Source organism: Sminthopsis crassicaudata, chromosome 2, assembly GCF_048593235.1.
Source record: "Sminthopsis crassicaudata isolate SCR6 chromosome 2, ASM4859323v1, whole genome shotgun sequence".
In the NCBI taxonomy this organism is placed as follows: domain Eukaryota; kingdom Metazoa; phylum Chordata; class Mammalia; order Dasyuromorphia; family Dasyuridae; genus Sminthopsis; species Sminthopsis crassicaudata.
In genome coordinates this window covers 431,096,607-431,112,032 of record NC_133618.1, presented here as the reverse complement: position 1 = coordinate 431,112,032, position 15,426 = coordinate 431,096,607, and the positions used below count along the sequence as shown (strand labels likewise).

The 15,426-nt window shown below is 35.1% G+C and overlaps 1 protein-coding gene across 1 annotated transcript in view; it reads right to left on the bottom strand.

Moving 5' to 3' along the window:
• Positions 1-14,633, bottom strand: part of HTR4 (5-hydroxytryptamine receptor 4) — a 60,572-nt gene extending 45,939 nt beyond the window's left edge. Inside the window, exon 1 of the mRNA XM_074285154.1 lies at positions 14,472-14,633. Coding sequence (XP_074141255.1) covers positions 14,472-14,497 — 26 coding nt within the window. The 5' untranslated portion in view covers positions 14,498-14,633. The remainder of the gene's footprint in view (positions 1-14,471) is intronic.
• Positions 14,634-15,426: the final 793 nt, after the last annotated feature.

Below are 15,426 nucleotides of genomic sequence, written 5' to 3'. Positions count from 1 at the left end.
AGAGAGCAAGATGTAGAGAAAGAAGGAAAGAGGACTTAGTACAGAACCTTGAATTTTAGGATATGAAAGATAATCTGGGAAAAGAGATTGAAAATGATCAGTAAGATTGATAGGAAGAGAGCCAAGGGTGGACAGTGTTGCAAATTCTCAGAGTAGGAAAAAACCATTCCAGAGGAAAGCCTATTTCTATTGTCAGATATTGCAAAGAGATTAAGAAGAATAAGTATTGGAAAGAGCCATCACTTTAGAAAGTATATAGATGATCTATGCCTTTTAATGAATAGTTTTAGTTAAATGATGAAGTCTGAAGTTAGGCTGTAATAGTTTGGAAAGAGATTAAGAGAAGGGAACAGAAGGAAAAGAATATAGGCAGCTTTTTCTAGGAGTGTAGCTGTGAAAGGAAGAAGAAATAAAAGAAATAAATAGTTTGAGAAGATAGTAGAGTCAAGTGAGTTTTTTTTGGTTTGTTTTTTGAGGATGGGTGAAATGTAGATGTGGTTGTAGGCAGCAGAGAATAAAAAAACATTTTGTATGGGTTAATTAATTAATTAATAACATGAGGGGAGGGGTGTTTGCTCATGGGGATAATTTTTCAGGAGAAAGGAAAGGAACAGAATGAAAGGTATAGGAAAAGAGGTTAGGTTTAGAAAAGGAAAGGCATACTCCTTTATCAGGGACTAGAACAAGGTGTGATGTCAAGGGATTTTAAGATGTAGTGTATGGGAGAAGGAGCTCATCGAAGATAATCTCTATCATCTTAGCAAAGTATAAGGCTATATATAGGTTGGGGAGGGATGATATACAAAATATGAAGAGAGAAGATTTACAATAGAATATAGGCAGGTGATAAATAATCATTAAGAAAAGAGTAAAAGAATTGACACAGCACAATGAGAAACCAGTTAAAATTATATAACATATATCTGTAACATCTCAATCAGATGGTTGCATGATTTCCTCCAACCATACACAGCAGCTTGTGTGTAGGAGGGGAGGAGGCAGATGGTGGGAGTATCATAGGTATGAAGAGAGAAAGTCAAGGGGAATGATTTGAGAGAAGAAGAGAGTATAATATTGTGCTGGGTCAAGATTGTGAAGGGAGGAAAGAGTAGCAAAGTAGGTCTGAGGGAAGTACTTAGAGGTAAAGGGATTGGATGTTACAATGAGGATGAAGAATAAAGATTTAGGAGGACTGAAGTATAAAGAGATATAGAATGATAGAAAGTGACAGTCTGACAAATGAACTCAGAGTTATTGATAATGAAAATGGAATACTTGTGGAAGATGGTAAGATTAAGAGTTAGATGTCCCTACACAAGATTATATTGTAGTAGAAATTTATGTCAGATAGAATGAAAAGTGGAAGATAATTCTGTAGTTGTGAAACTAGGGAGCTAGGGAGAATGGTGATACTCTTAAAGGAAGTAGGAAATTCTAGAAAAGGCATGGGTATTAGGGAAAGGAGAAATGAGTTGAAAAAGGTTAGTGTCTTATGGAGCAGTAATACAAATGGCAAAGTTCCCTATTATGAGGGCTAGGTGAATCATATGGTAACCTTGGGAAAGGAGATATAATGATCTAGGTACTAGTCCTCTGAAGAAGATGCTATGTCTGATTAAATTTAATCTCCAAGAAAAAGAGGTTGCTGAGTGATGGTAGCAACCAGAAAGTTTGGGAATAGTAACATAGAGCCAGAAATGTGTGAACACCCTTTCTAAAACTAGCAGGTCAGAAGAGTGTGAGAGAAGACATAACTTGTAAAAAAAATATGCTCAGTATCTTCTGAGTAGAATCAGGACTTTGAGTGCCAGAAAATGGAAAGCTCAGAGAAAGAAGAGATATAATATGAAAAAAATTTTGTTAAGAATAGAATACTTGTTAAGAATAGAATAGAGCACAATGGAAGAGTTAGGCTAAGATGGATTAGGATATGGGAGAAGAAGGCTGAGGTGGGTAGGGATGAGAGAATGATGGTAAGTGGTGGCAGGAAAGGGAATGGTTTTTGATAAGACAGCCAGGAATTCAATTGCACTGGAATTAGAATATTGAGAAGTCAAAGTTTGGTAGCATTTAGGGTTGTAGTATCACATAAAATATTGTACTCATTTGGGGATTGTTAAGGGCCATGCCTAAGTGAAGGGGCAGCTCAATTCTCCGAGAGCCTCCACAGGTGTGGATCATAACATCGGAAGGAATTGCAAAGCAGCCTTTACTGACAGAGGTGTTGCAGACTGGGAATGAGATAAATTGGAGGCAGAGGGAAGAGGAGAGAGGTCAGATGATGCAACTGCCTCTCAGCTTCCTTGTATCATCATTTTCTCACATGAAGAGATCCATTCTACAGGTATGAGACCTCCAGCAACCACTGGCAGGGGGTACCGTAACAGGGGATGCTTAATTTTAAGGAAGGGCATTAGAGGCAGACACCAAATGACTTGCCCAGAGTTATATAGGTAGTCAGTGTCTGGGTCCATATTTGTCTTTCTAATTTCAGGACTAACACTCTATCCACAATATCATGGTATCTGCCTTTGTGGAGCTCACAGTTTGATATGGGACAAGCAAACAACAACACACACCAAAAAACTATACCACAAAATTAAACATAATAAGTTGATCACAGAATTTAGAACTAGAAGGAAGCTTACAGAAGACAACTTCACAGAAAAGGTCTGAAAAGTTGAGGTCAAGTGCTCAGTTATAAAACTAGAAAGTATAAAATTAGAAAGTAGTTACAAAACTTGAAAGTAACTAGATGGATTACAAATCCAGTGTTCTTTCATCACAGTATGTGATGAGAGGTACAAATGCCAAAGATAGGCACAAATATTGGGTAGAATGGACTGTTCTAAGTCCTAAGGAAGGAAAATCATTTCTAACATGAAGGATCAAGTATGTATGTGCTGGGGGAGGAGGTAGGATACATTCTAAGCAAGAAATATAATGGAAACCAAGATAAAGAGTCAAGAAATCATAAGATACATATAAAGATCATAGGATCCATAGATTGAAAGTTGCAAGACAACTGAAAGATCCTCTAATGCAACACCACATAAATGTAAGCAAACTAAGGGCTAAGAACATAAGTGACTTGTCCAAGATCACACAGGTAGTATGTGACTGAATCAGTAATTGAAGTGCATTTTTCTTACTCCAAATTCAATACTTTTCCCCTGTGTTAGATATCTGGTAAGGAATTCAATTTGACTGGAGAACAGAGTACATGAAGAATAGTATTATATTCCCAGGCTAAAAAGGTAGATTGAAGGCTGAATGAAAGCCTTAAAAACCAGACTGGAGTCTGAACTTCTTCCTACAGACCAGGGATAGGGAATCTTTTTTCTACTGAAGGGAAATTTGGATATTTATAACATATCATACAAAATGATTAACTTAAAAACTCAAGCAGTAGAGGATTGTTGTAGTTAGCTTTCAGCTCATTGTCATCTTGCTTGCCTTAGCAAAACCAGACTAAATGATTTTATGGGCTTTATACTCCTTGCAGGCTGGACTTTTTCCACCCTTGCTATAGGCAATAAGAAACCACTGAAAGACAAGAAATCTACCAGTCTGAGTAAGATGGATTGGATGAGAGAGGATGGGAAGGACATTTATCTAGGAGACTGGATAAGAGGATATTGTAATAATCAAGGTAAAATGTGTTGAGATCCCAGATGAGAGAGGTATCTGTAAGTGTAGAGAAAAGGGCATGAGTATAAAAGCCATTGTGGCAATAGAATTGAAGACACTTGGCAATTACTTCCAATTATGTTCTGGTCTGAGTAAGGAACAATGTCATCTGTGAGTTTCTGAGAGAGGGGCTGGAGAAGGGAAGCATCAGATGTGGGATGAGTGCTGGCTGAGGATCAGAACTAGATGATCAAACCTCGAAAGATAGAGAAGATACACACAGAAAAATAGAAGGAAAAAAGAGACAGCCACGTTGGAGAGCTGAAGCTAGTTCTGGGCATCCTTTAAAATCAAGCATTGCTCTTCCACAAACTCTTTTGTGCATTGAAATGATTAATATACATTTAAAACTATTACAAAAGAAAGTCTCTTTCTTCTTCCTTCTGTATCTCTTTTCTGTTCCATTGATCCTTTCCCCTCCTGTCTCCTCCAGTATTTTTCAGCAATTATCCATGAGATGAAAATTCCATTGTAGGTGATTCCTAAGGTGTTACTTTGGATAAGTCATCTGTCAGTTTCTCTATTTGTAAAATAATGGAGTTAGATTTGGACTAGATGGTCTTTGAGATCCCTTTCAGCGCAAAATCTTTTATTTTATCATTTCTCACTTTCATACATGTCCGGTTTCTTCCTCCCCACTGATTCCTTCCCATCTATCTACAAAATGCTTAGGTCAACTTAGTCCTTCAAATTCCTTTCCCTTGATTTTTGTAGTTCATTCAGAGAGTGAAGCATTTCTTTTCTCCTCTTAATTATTAAACTTCTTGAAAGAGTTACTAATAATTGATGTCTTCAATTCCTCAATGTCTTCTCTTCCTTCAAATTCTTGTACTCTGGTTCTTTCTATTGATGCCATTTCAACTAGAATTTCCTTCTCCAAGATCTATAATAATATAATTGACAAACATTTATTCAGTATCTACTATGTGTCTGCACTATTATGGGTATTGAGAATATAAACAAAATACTGTAAATAAAAGTTTCTGTCTTCAAGGAGCTTGCATTCTAATTAAAATTATTCACTTTAATAGCGTCTTTGCATCTTATGGCATTTTTGATATTCCCTCCAACCAGAAATCTTTTCTGTTTCTTGAACTTTAGAGACATCGTCTCACTTTATCACTCTAATTATTCTTTTCTTTCCCTGATTCTTTACTTTCTTCCTAGCCTTTCAACATGTGCTCCTAGAAGATCTAGCTCCTTTGAATCTACACTTATTTTTTCTAGTATTCTTCTCTTTAGGCTTATGGTTGTTTTTTCTTTCTCAAGTCTTGCCTCACTCCAGTTTATCTTTCACCAAATTGTCAATTTGAGTTTCCATATCACCTCTCTAGTCAACAAACTTCAGTGGTTCTCTAGAACCTCTAGAATCAAATATAATCTTTTTTAGCATTCAAAGCTTTTCATAACTTGTCCTCCTCCTACCTTTTCAATTTTATACCTTACTTCCCCCCTTCCTCGACATAATCTGTTATCCAACAGCATCAGCCTCTTACTCCTGGAACAACATGCTTCATTTCCCAACTCTAGCTAATTTCATTAGCTGTCTCCCACACCAAGAATACGCTCTCATTTTTACCTCTTGGCTTCCTTGAATCATTTTTTCCCCCAGTTTTGTCTGACTCTTCATGATTTGGAATTTTCTTGGCAGAGATACTAAAATGGTTTATCATTTCCTCTTCCAGCTCATTTTACAAATGAGAAAATTTAGGCAAACAGGGGTAAGTGACTTGGTCAGAGTCACATAACTAGTGAGCATCAGAGACTGGATTTGAATTCAGCAAAAGGAATCTTCTTGATTCCATGATTGGTGCTCTAACTACTGAACCACTAACCTGCCCCTTAGCTCCCTTTAATTTCCAGCTAAAATCCTACCCTTTGCAAGAAGACTTTCTCAGTCATCTTTAATGTAAATGCCTTCCATCTATTGGCAATCTCCAATTTTTCTTGTTTATATCTTTTTTTTTTTTTTTTTTTTTTTTTGCAATTGTTGGCATGTTGTATCCCCCAACCTCAGACTATAGGATCCTTGAGAACAGAACTGGCTTTTGCCTTTCTTTTTATTCTCAGGATTTAACCCAGTGTCTGGCAAATAGTAAGTAGTAGGTCCTTAACACATGCTTCTTGACTTTCCTTAGCCATTGCCATGTCTATATCACTACACAGCTGTCTTCCAAATCTAAGAGTGCTGTCCTGACCTCTCCTCTAAGTTCCATATCTGCTATTTAATGGCTATTAGAGTACCTGCCCTTGATCGTCCCATTTGTACCTCAAGTTTACTATGTTTGAGTGATGAGATTATTATCTTTCCTCCTATGTTTTCTTAACCATCCTTCTGGTTTCATTATTATTTTCTTCATTATCACCATCCATCACCTCACTGCAAATTAGCACTAAACTTAATCAAAAGAACCAGATTCAAATTTTGCCTTCAAAGTTTATATAATTTGTTATTTAACCTTACTGAGCCCCAGATTGTTACTTAACCTTACTTAGACAATTTTAGTTGAGTTTCTTAATCTCATTGGGTCTTAGATTTCTTAATTGTAAAGGAAAGCATTAGGCAAGATGACTTCTGAGTTCCTCTCCAGTTCTTAATCTATGATTTTAGTATCATATAATTTCTGAGTTCCTTTCCAGCCCTAAATCTTATAATCCTGTAGGATTTATGGATGTGCAGATTTGTGGATGACAGTGACCATAAACTAGAAGTATCCTCCCCTCTCTTTGTCCTCTCCTCTCCTCTCCTCTCCTCTCCACTCTACTCTCCTTTCTTTTCTTTTCTTCTCTTCTCACAGTACTTCTAACTTTAGGTCTATGATTCTATAATCTTTGAATCTTCCTTGTCCCTTACCTCTCCTATCCAATTACCTAAACAAATCCTCTTGATTCCATGACATCTATCCCATTTTAAAATGGATGATTCTAAGAAAATCTTTTCTTACAAGTCTTGGGTTATCAACAAATATGTAATCCACATTTTAAAAGTTGTGCTCATTATAATCTTAGGCATCAGAGAAGGATATTTGCAGACAACATCTAGATGAAGTCTCAGCAACTTTTCTAAAGGTATAGGTTGCATTAAGGTTCTGAGCTTTATTTTTCTGATGTAAAAGCAGATTTTCACTAAAAGAATCACTAAGACTTCTTGGGAGAGAAGGAACTAAGGAAGGACAGAGGTAGATGACTTTAAGTATCAATAAGAGAAGATAGTCTCTTTTAAGTATGAATTAAAGGGTACTAGAGAGTTCTTTCACATCCTTAAAAAATTACTCACATATTCTTTATTTGACAAATTTCCTGACATCCTATTAAATAGAAATTCATTTGGATTAGTTAGCACTCTTTTAAAAGAATGAAGACATTCCCAGGTTGACTTTTATTTTAATTCAACAAACATTTATTAAAGGAAATACCTATATGCTAGTCATTGAGGATATAAAGTCAAAATATAAAACAGCGCCTGCCTCCAGATGCACGCATTTTTTCTAGGAGATATATCACATACACAAATAAGTGAATAATGTATACAGAAAAATAAAATAATAATAAGAAGGACAGAACAGTAACTCTTGCTGAAATCATGGAAATGCTCATGTGGGGAAAGCCATTTGAACAAAGGGAAGTCAGGGATTCTATGACATGAAGTTGAGAAGGGCGTATATTTCCGACAAAGATCATGAGCAAAAATGCAATGGGAGCTAAACATGGGAAATCACATATAGAGAATAGCAAACAGGTCAGTGGGCAGTTTGGTGGCACAGTGGATAGAGCACTGGCTTTGGAGTCAGGAGGACCTGAGTTCAAATTTTGCCTCTATAAATACTCCAACAATTTTCCCTCAATGAACCTCAGTGTTTCAGATTTGTGAATGAAATTGATTTTCAGAAAGGGAAGGATTGAACTGGGCTGGACCAAACTGGCTACTCTTGTATAGAATTCCCAACTTTAGTCACTTATTCCAAATGTGATGGTAAGCAAATAATTTCTCCCCTATCCTATGGGCCTCAGTTTCCTAATCTATAAAAAGAGGAAGTAGATCTACATAACTCTCAATTTTCCTTTTAGCTTTAAATCTATAATCCTAGATCAATTTCTCTCAGATTTCTTTCATCTTCTAAGGTTGTCTGAAACCTCAGTTTTCTTTGAAATCATATTTCCTGGATATCCTCTTTAAGGTTGGTTTCCCATCTTTTATACCACCTTCCTCACAGGGACAGATGGAGGAGTGGGTATACTCTTTATTCTCCACCATCACTTTCACACCCCTCTACTTGTCCTCATGACCCTGAAACAGTCTCTCCTCTTTTCATGTTATGTCCACCTTGGGCCAGCTAGGAAGCCCAATGGATAGAGTTCAAATCTGTCCTCAAACACTTACTAGCTGTGTGACCCTGGGCAAGTCACATACATAATAATAATTATTATTAAATAAGATTGTAAAGATAGTAAGCATGTGAAGAAGACAGCAATGATTTTTTTGAGTAAGGAAGAGGCTTGATCTGATCGATGATATATGAATGTTATGTGAAGGACAGGTGAGGGAAGAGACTTGAGGAAAAGAAACTATTTGGATGCTACTTCAATAGTCCAGGTAAAGAGTGACAAAAGTCTGAATAAAGATAGAGGTTGTGGGAACGCAGAGAAAGAAGGAAATGAACAAATGTGGAAGCTGAATTGACAAACCCTGACACTTCAGCATAAATTAGGGAAGGTGTAGCAGAAAAAGGATTGGATTTGGGATCAAAGTTCCAGGTTTGAATTCCTGTTCTATTCCTTTACTTTTGTGACATTAGAAAATTCTAGACCTCAGTTTCTTCCCCTTCAAAACGAAGGAAAAAAACCAGATGATTTCAAAAGTCCTTTCATGCTCTAAATCAGGATTCTATGATCCTCCTTTTGCTATTCCTCCTGTTCCTACCCTAATAGGATCTCATTACTGCCCACCTAGACCTTTGCAATTAAGCCTCCTAACAAGTCTTCCCACCTCCACTCTCTTCGGCCTGCAATCCATCCTTCCCACTACTATTAGAATAATCTTTTTTTTTATGTATAGAGATGGACTCAGCCATGATCAAGACATTCCTCTACTCACAAGTCTTCAGTGGTTCTCTATGACCAACCAGGAAACACACAATCTCCTGGGCCTGGCACTCAAAGCGCTATACTACTTAGCTCTCTCTATTATAGTAATAATCCTCAAGCAGGTCACATATTGAAGTCCCATTTTCTATTATGAAAAAAATAGACAACATTACAGGTCTCTTTTTATAAAAATCTATAAAAATACAATATATAACAAAATATGATAAAATAAAATATAACATGACAATATAATATGATATAAAAGTAATATAATATTGTAGGTCTCTTCTGATTAAAAAATCTGGTCTATAACAAATCATAAGAACTGAATCGAGTGGACAAATTTCTTTTTATTAATAGAGTCTTTTTAATTGTTAATTGATTGATTTTTGTGCTGTAAAACTTAGAAAGGTTAGAGGAGGAGTTGAGAAACATCCTCTACTCCTAACAAGAAGGCATATGGCAAGTAATATTTGACCCTATTTTGTTGAAAAATATATATGTAGAACGTTATGCAGGTCAGCTAGAGTTTCTACCTTTGACCATGCTTTAAATATTCTCTCTGTATTCCTTTAAAAATATTTCTCTATATATTCCTTTCTATTCAGACATGAAAAAAAATGTATAGAAAGCTTTGGGAACTGCTCTGAATTAGTTCTTACTTTTTCAGAAAGATGGATCATTGGGAAATTTAGAGTGTTTCTCAGTATTTCTATGGCAGAAGTTGATAGAAGACAGTAGTTTGGGAACATGGAAGTGTAACCAGAAATCTTTGGTTTCCTGCTCTGTCTCTCCATGTCTCAATGTCTCTGTCTCTCTGTATCTGTGTCTGTGTCTGTGTCTCTCCCTCTCCTTTCTCTCTCTATGAGAAGTTGGAAATTTCATGTGATCTTATGTCTAGGTAAACACTATTGATTAAATAACATATATTATTACCCTGCAATCCTCTTTCCAGGAATAATGTGTCATATTTTTAGGATTATAGCTAAGAATTCAACTTTTGTTTCATGGGAGTTATTGTTCATATATATATATATATATATATATATATATATATATATATATATATATATATATATATATATTTGTTATTGAGTTTCCCCTTAAAGTCCATGATCTTAGTAATATCTTCATTAGAGTGTTAATCATTTCCCCTGACTGTGCTAAGAGTTCCCATTAATTTTTTTCTTTTTCCTGAGCAAAATTGTGCATTTAGTTTTCCCAGACATGTACATATCCATTGTGTAGATATCAAAACTTTCAGTCCCAAAGAAATTTGGGGTACAAGCAGACTAGATAATGATTTCCTTTTCCAATGATATTTATCTTGTTGAACAAATCAAATTGTAAACAAATTTTTATGTAGTAGTGAATTAAAAAAAAATTGATTATATTTATATATTATTCCATAGCCTTGAAAGTGAAATGGAGTCAGGAAATGGTACAATTTATTCTGTGATCACACTAACATTTCAGTGTAACATGGAATCACAAAACAAACACCATCAACACAAAAGGGCAAAGCCTCAGGGAAGCAGACTGCTTCAATAGTTATTTTGACAGATATGACATCCCTGGTAGTAAACCTCCTAATTGCCATAAGAAACACTAATTTGAAATATCTGCTCCAGCTCTCAGCTTCTCATTCCTGTCTCAGTTCCTGGGAGTCTGGTTCCAGTCTGAGCCTGGCCATTGGCTTATAAGAGGTAGCATCATACAGATAGTGGATATGGGAGTCCAGATATCTGAATTTGAATCTTCTCTCTGAAGCTTGCTGTATAACTGGAAACACGTTCCTCAGTCTTTAAATCTGTTTCCTCACATGTAAAATGAGACTTGTAATTCATTCCTTCCCTTCATCACAAGGTAAGGTGAGGAGAGTGTTTTATAAACTTTAAAATATTATTTGTTTATGTGTATTTTGATTATTAATACATAACATAATACTTTAGAAGTCAGTGATACAATAGAAAAAATCTTCAGTCTGGATTAAATTCTATTTGAGAATTTGAGAAGGAAAAGAGGATGGAGAAAAAAAGGAACATGGTACTATAGAAAGATGCAAGAAGTGGATGGTACTTGCTATTTCTTATTGTTGGGATCTGAAAAGATATACAAATATGGAGGATGAGGGAGGGAGGAATGGTCATCAGATGAGCATTGCTCACATTAAATTGACAAAGGAAGGTTGAAAACAAATACACAATTTGGTATAATAATAGAACAAACTCAAATGGGAATAGAAGGGTACATTAGAAGGAAAATAATACCCAAGAATAGCCATAAGTAAAACAAATGTCCTCATTCCGATGGGGAATATGTAAAATGAGGAGAGTAAAGAAAAGAACTAAACATATTTTGTCTTTTAGACAATTGGGAAATGGTAGAACACATTGTGGTATAGGAATGTAATGGAATATTATTTGTTAAGAATAAGAATTATTCTTTAAGAAATGACAAAAAAAGACAATTTTAGAGAATCTAAGGTAGTGTAAAACAGAGTAAAACAATAAGATGTAAGAAAACATTTATAGGACAGTAACATTACAAAGAAAAACTGTTCTGAAAAATTTAAAAGACTGATTATCATGACGTGATCAATCAAGTTTCCAGTAACAAGTACAGAACATATTTTTAGACATGACCAGTGTGTAGATTTGTTTTGCTTAACTATACTTATTTGTTAGAGGACTATTATCTTCTTTATCTTGGTTTTTAATTTCAGAGAGGGAACTTGGGAAAGGGATTAGCAATACTGATACCAACTAAAGTAAGATCATTAAAAATTTTGTAAATGCCCAGAAAAAAAAGAAAGCTCAGAAGAAAGCACATACAAGCAGAACAGTTGTGAAAATAAAAAGCACAAATCACTATTGATCAGAGAAATGCAAATTAAGACAACTCTGAGGTATCATTACACACCTGTCAGATTGGCTAAGATGACAGGAACAAATAACGATGAATGTTGGAGGGGCTGTGGGAAAACTGGGACACTGATGCATTGTTGGTGGAGTTGTGAAAGAATCCAACCATTCTGGAGAGCAATCTGGAATTATGCCCAAAAAGTTATCAAAATGTGCATACCCTTTGACCCAGCCATACTACTACTGAGCTTATACCCCAAGGAACTACTAGAGAAGGGAAAGGGTCCTGTATGTGCCAAAATGTTTGTGGCAGCCCTTTTCATAGTGGCTAGAAGCTGGAAGATGAATGGATGTCCATCAATTGGAGAATGGTTGGGTAAACTATGGTATATGAATGTTATGGAATATTATTGTTCTATAAGAAATGACCAACAGGAGAAATACAGAGAGGCCTGGAGAGACTTACATCAACTGATGCTGAGTGAAACGAGCAGAACCAGAAGATCATTATACACTTCAACAATGATCCTGTACGAGGATGTATGCTGATGGAAGTGGATTTCTTCAACATAGAGAAGAACTAATCCAATTCCAATTGATTAATGATGGACAGAACCAGCTACATCCAGAAAAGGAACACTGGGAAATGAATGTAAACTGTTATTTTTACCTTCTGAATCAAATTCTTCCTGTGCAACAAAAAATTCGGTTCTACACACATATATTGTATCTAAATTATACTGTAATATATTTAACATATATAAGACTGCTTGCCATCTGGGGGAGGGGGTTGGGGGAGGAAGGGAAAAAATCTGAATAGAAGTAAGTGCAAGGGATAATGTTGTAAAAAATTACCCATGCATATGTACTGTCAAAAAAGGTTATAATTATATAATAAAATAAAAAATTAAAAAAAAAAAAAGAAAATAAAAAGCAGAATTTATTATATGCTTTTAAAAAAATCAAGCAGTATGGAATGGAGAAACATGGTTTAATTAGAATCTGCTTCTTACATTCTATTATGTGTATAGAAATGATCCCTTTATTAAAGTTCAGAATGAAAAAGATGGGTTTTTTAAAATGATAGAAAATAAATTTATGAGAAAGTGTTTTGGAATTTTTTTAATGTCTTCCAGTAGGTTGTGAGCAATGTCTGAAAGCAAACTTCATTATACTTTAGAAGATTTTAAGAGAATGTTGTTGCATGACAATAACTCACTTGGAATGAGGAATGATGTTAGATAGACATGAATATATGTAGGTGGAGTCAGGAAGAGCATGAGAGAGGATGGTCATAAAATTTTGAAACATTACAATTTAGAAGAGACCTTAAGAGATCACACTGGAAAAGTTCTGAAACTTATAAATCACAAGTTAAATTCATTTATGAATAGTCACCTGCCTGGAATACCCCACCTATCCAAGGTAATTCAGCACTAATGAAGGCAAATGCCACTATAATAGAAAAGTATAAAACCAAGCTACAGAAAACCATATCATCCTTCCCACTCCATTTTTGTCACAGTTTCATCTTGGAAGTGAGGAAATAAAGAAATAAGTGTTTATGAAGTGTTTTCTGTGTCCTGCGCACTATGCTAATTATTATTATTATTATTATTATTATTATTATTATTTTATTTTTTACAAAAAATGAATGTCATTCATTCTCCCAATAATCCTTTTTATTATTATTCCCACTTTACATTTGAGGAAATTGAGGCATATAGAGATTAAATAACCTGTCCAGTTTGACAGCTAGTAAATGTCTAAAACTACATTTTAACTCAGATTTTCCTATTGTGGCTACTGTGTTACCAATTTCCTCTAAATGAGAAAACAAAACAGAGCAGCTTTAATCCCTTTAGTCTTGGGTCCTGTGTGTATACAGCTACAAAATTGCAACTTCAATTATTTCCTAAAGCCCATACAAGCAGACCTGTAACTCATTTACTGACAATGCCTCTTCTATGAAACAGTACAACCCTCTTTATTTAAGAAGTGAGTAAGAAGTGAGTATGTCTGGAATTTGTTATGAAGGGTGTTTTAATAATGACCTAAAGTTTGGAGACAATCTACAAAGTCCTTAGGGCACTGATGCCCAAGATTTTTAAGGATGTATTGCCTTTTTGGAAACAACAAACATTTAAGGAAATATTAGATGGTCAACCAACTTCTGGATGGGCAAATCAAAAATTAAGAGAAAAATTTATAACCACTTCAATTGATTCTGAAGGGCTTTGCAGTGAAAATGATTCATTAATCAGTAACTCATTAAACAAAATTGATACTTTTAATACATTGGATTCATTTCTGACTATCTCCCTCGACTTCCATATCTATCAATCCATTTTTCAAATTAAAAAAAAATAAGACAGTCTGGCAAAGACAAGCAAATTGTTAACAGATATCTGATATTATTTTTAATATTCCATATCATAACCACTTCATCCCCTGAAAAGGAATGAGAGATATATTTTGTGAACTCTTCTTAACATCAAGCTTAGTCATTATGATTACAGAGCACCCAGTTTTCTGTTTTATTTGTTCCATTTACATAGATGTCATTGTATATATCATTTTCTCTGGTTTTTCTTCAGCAAAACTTTTACTACCAAAAGAACTAACACTTTAAAACTTACAAAGATAAATACACTTTCTACAGTTTCTCTACCTCCTTCTCCTGGCTCCTCCTCCCCATCCCTCACCCTCTTGAGTAATTAAGAGCTGCAGCACTTCGGCTACAGAGAACAGCAAATTTAGGTGTTTTACAATGCTGCAGTAAGGTCTTGGTTGGGAAATGTAGACTTAGGATTCAGCAGCAATTCATCTTACCTCACATTAATGTCAGATTCGTCCATCACAGAAAATAGGCATGGGTAAACTGGTTTTCAATGTCCACAGAAGGTGTCTGGTCCTGTAATGGAAACAAACATGATGTTTGAAGACTAAAAAGCTCCTTAGACAGAGAGGCAGTGGGTGAAATTGGAATGAGCTTTTCTGGACTTGGATTCAAATCTTGGCTTTGCAACCTAGTCAAGGTAGGAGATTCTCAGATTTCATGACCAGTCTGCTTTCCTCTATACAACACTTCGCCTCACAGCAAGGAAAAGAGTTTTGAATATATAATCAGAAAAATAGTATTTGAAACTGACTAGCTGAATGGTTTCTAATGTCCCTTTACAGTTTATATTTACAGTTTACATGTAGTATGCTCTCTCCCTCCTAACATTCAGAAAACAAATGTTTGAAAACACTTTTCATATATTATTTCACTTGATCCTCACACCAATCCTGCAGAATAGGTGCTAAGGCCTTTTATTACCATTTTAATAATGAGAAAAAGTGACTTGGTCACAGTCAGATAACCTATAGGCATCAAGAAAGGGATTAAATTTCAAGTTTATTCTACTATATAGTAGTTGCTATATAATTAATCAATCAAAAATCCACAAACATTTAACAGCTTTTAAAAATAATTTTAAAAAGCAATTTATTAGCAGCTATTAAAGCTATTTTATGCTATGTGCTAAGTGCTAGGGGATGCAAGGAAAAAGTAAAAACACTTATTCTCTTCAAAGACCTTATATCTTAATGGGGGAGACAACATATACATATATGTTGTTTCCCCCATTATTTATATATATAAATAAGCACAAAAAAGATACGTAGTAGACAAAAGGTAGAATTAGAGGAAGAAGACATTAACATGTGGAGGGGGAAAGCCCTCCTATAGAAAAGGAAGTGCTTTATTTGTACTTGCTGCCCCTCCATAGTGCAATAGATAAGG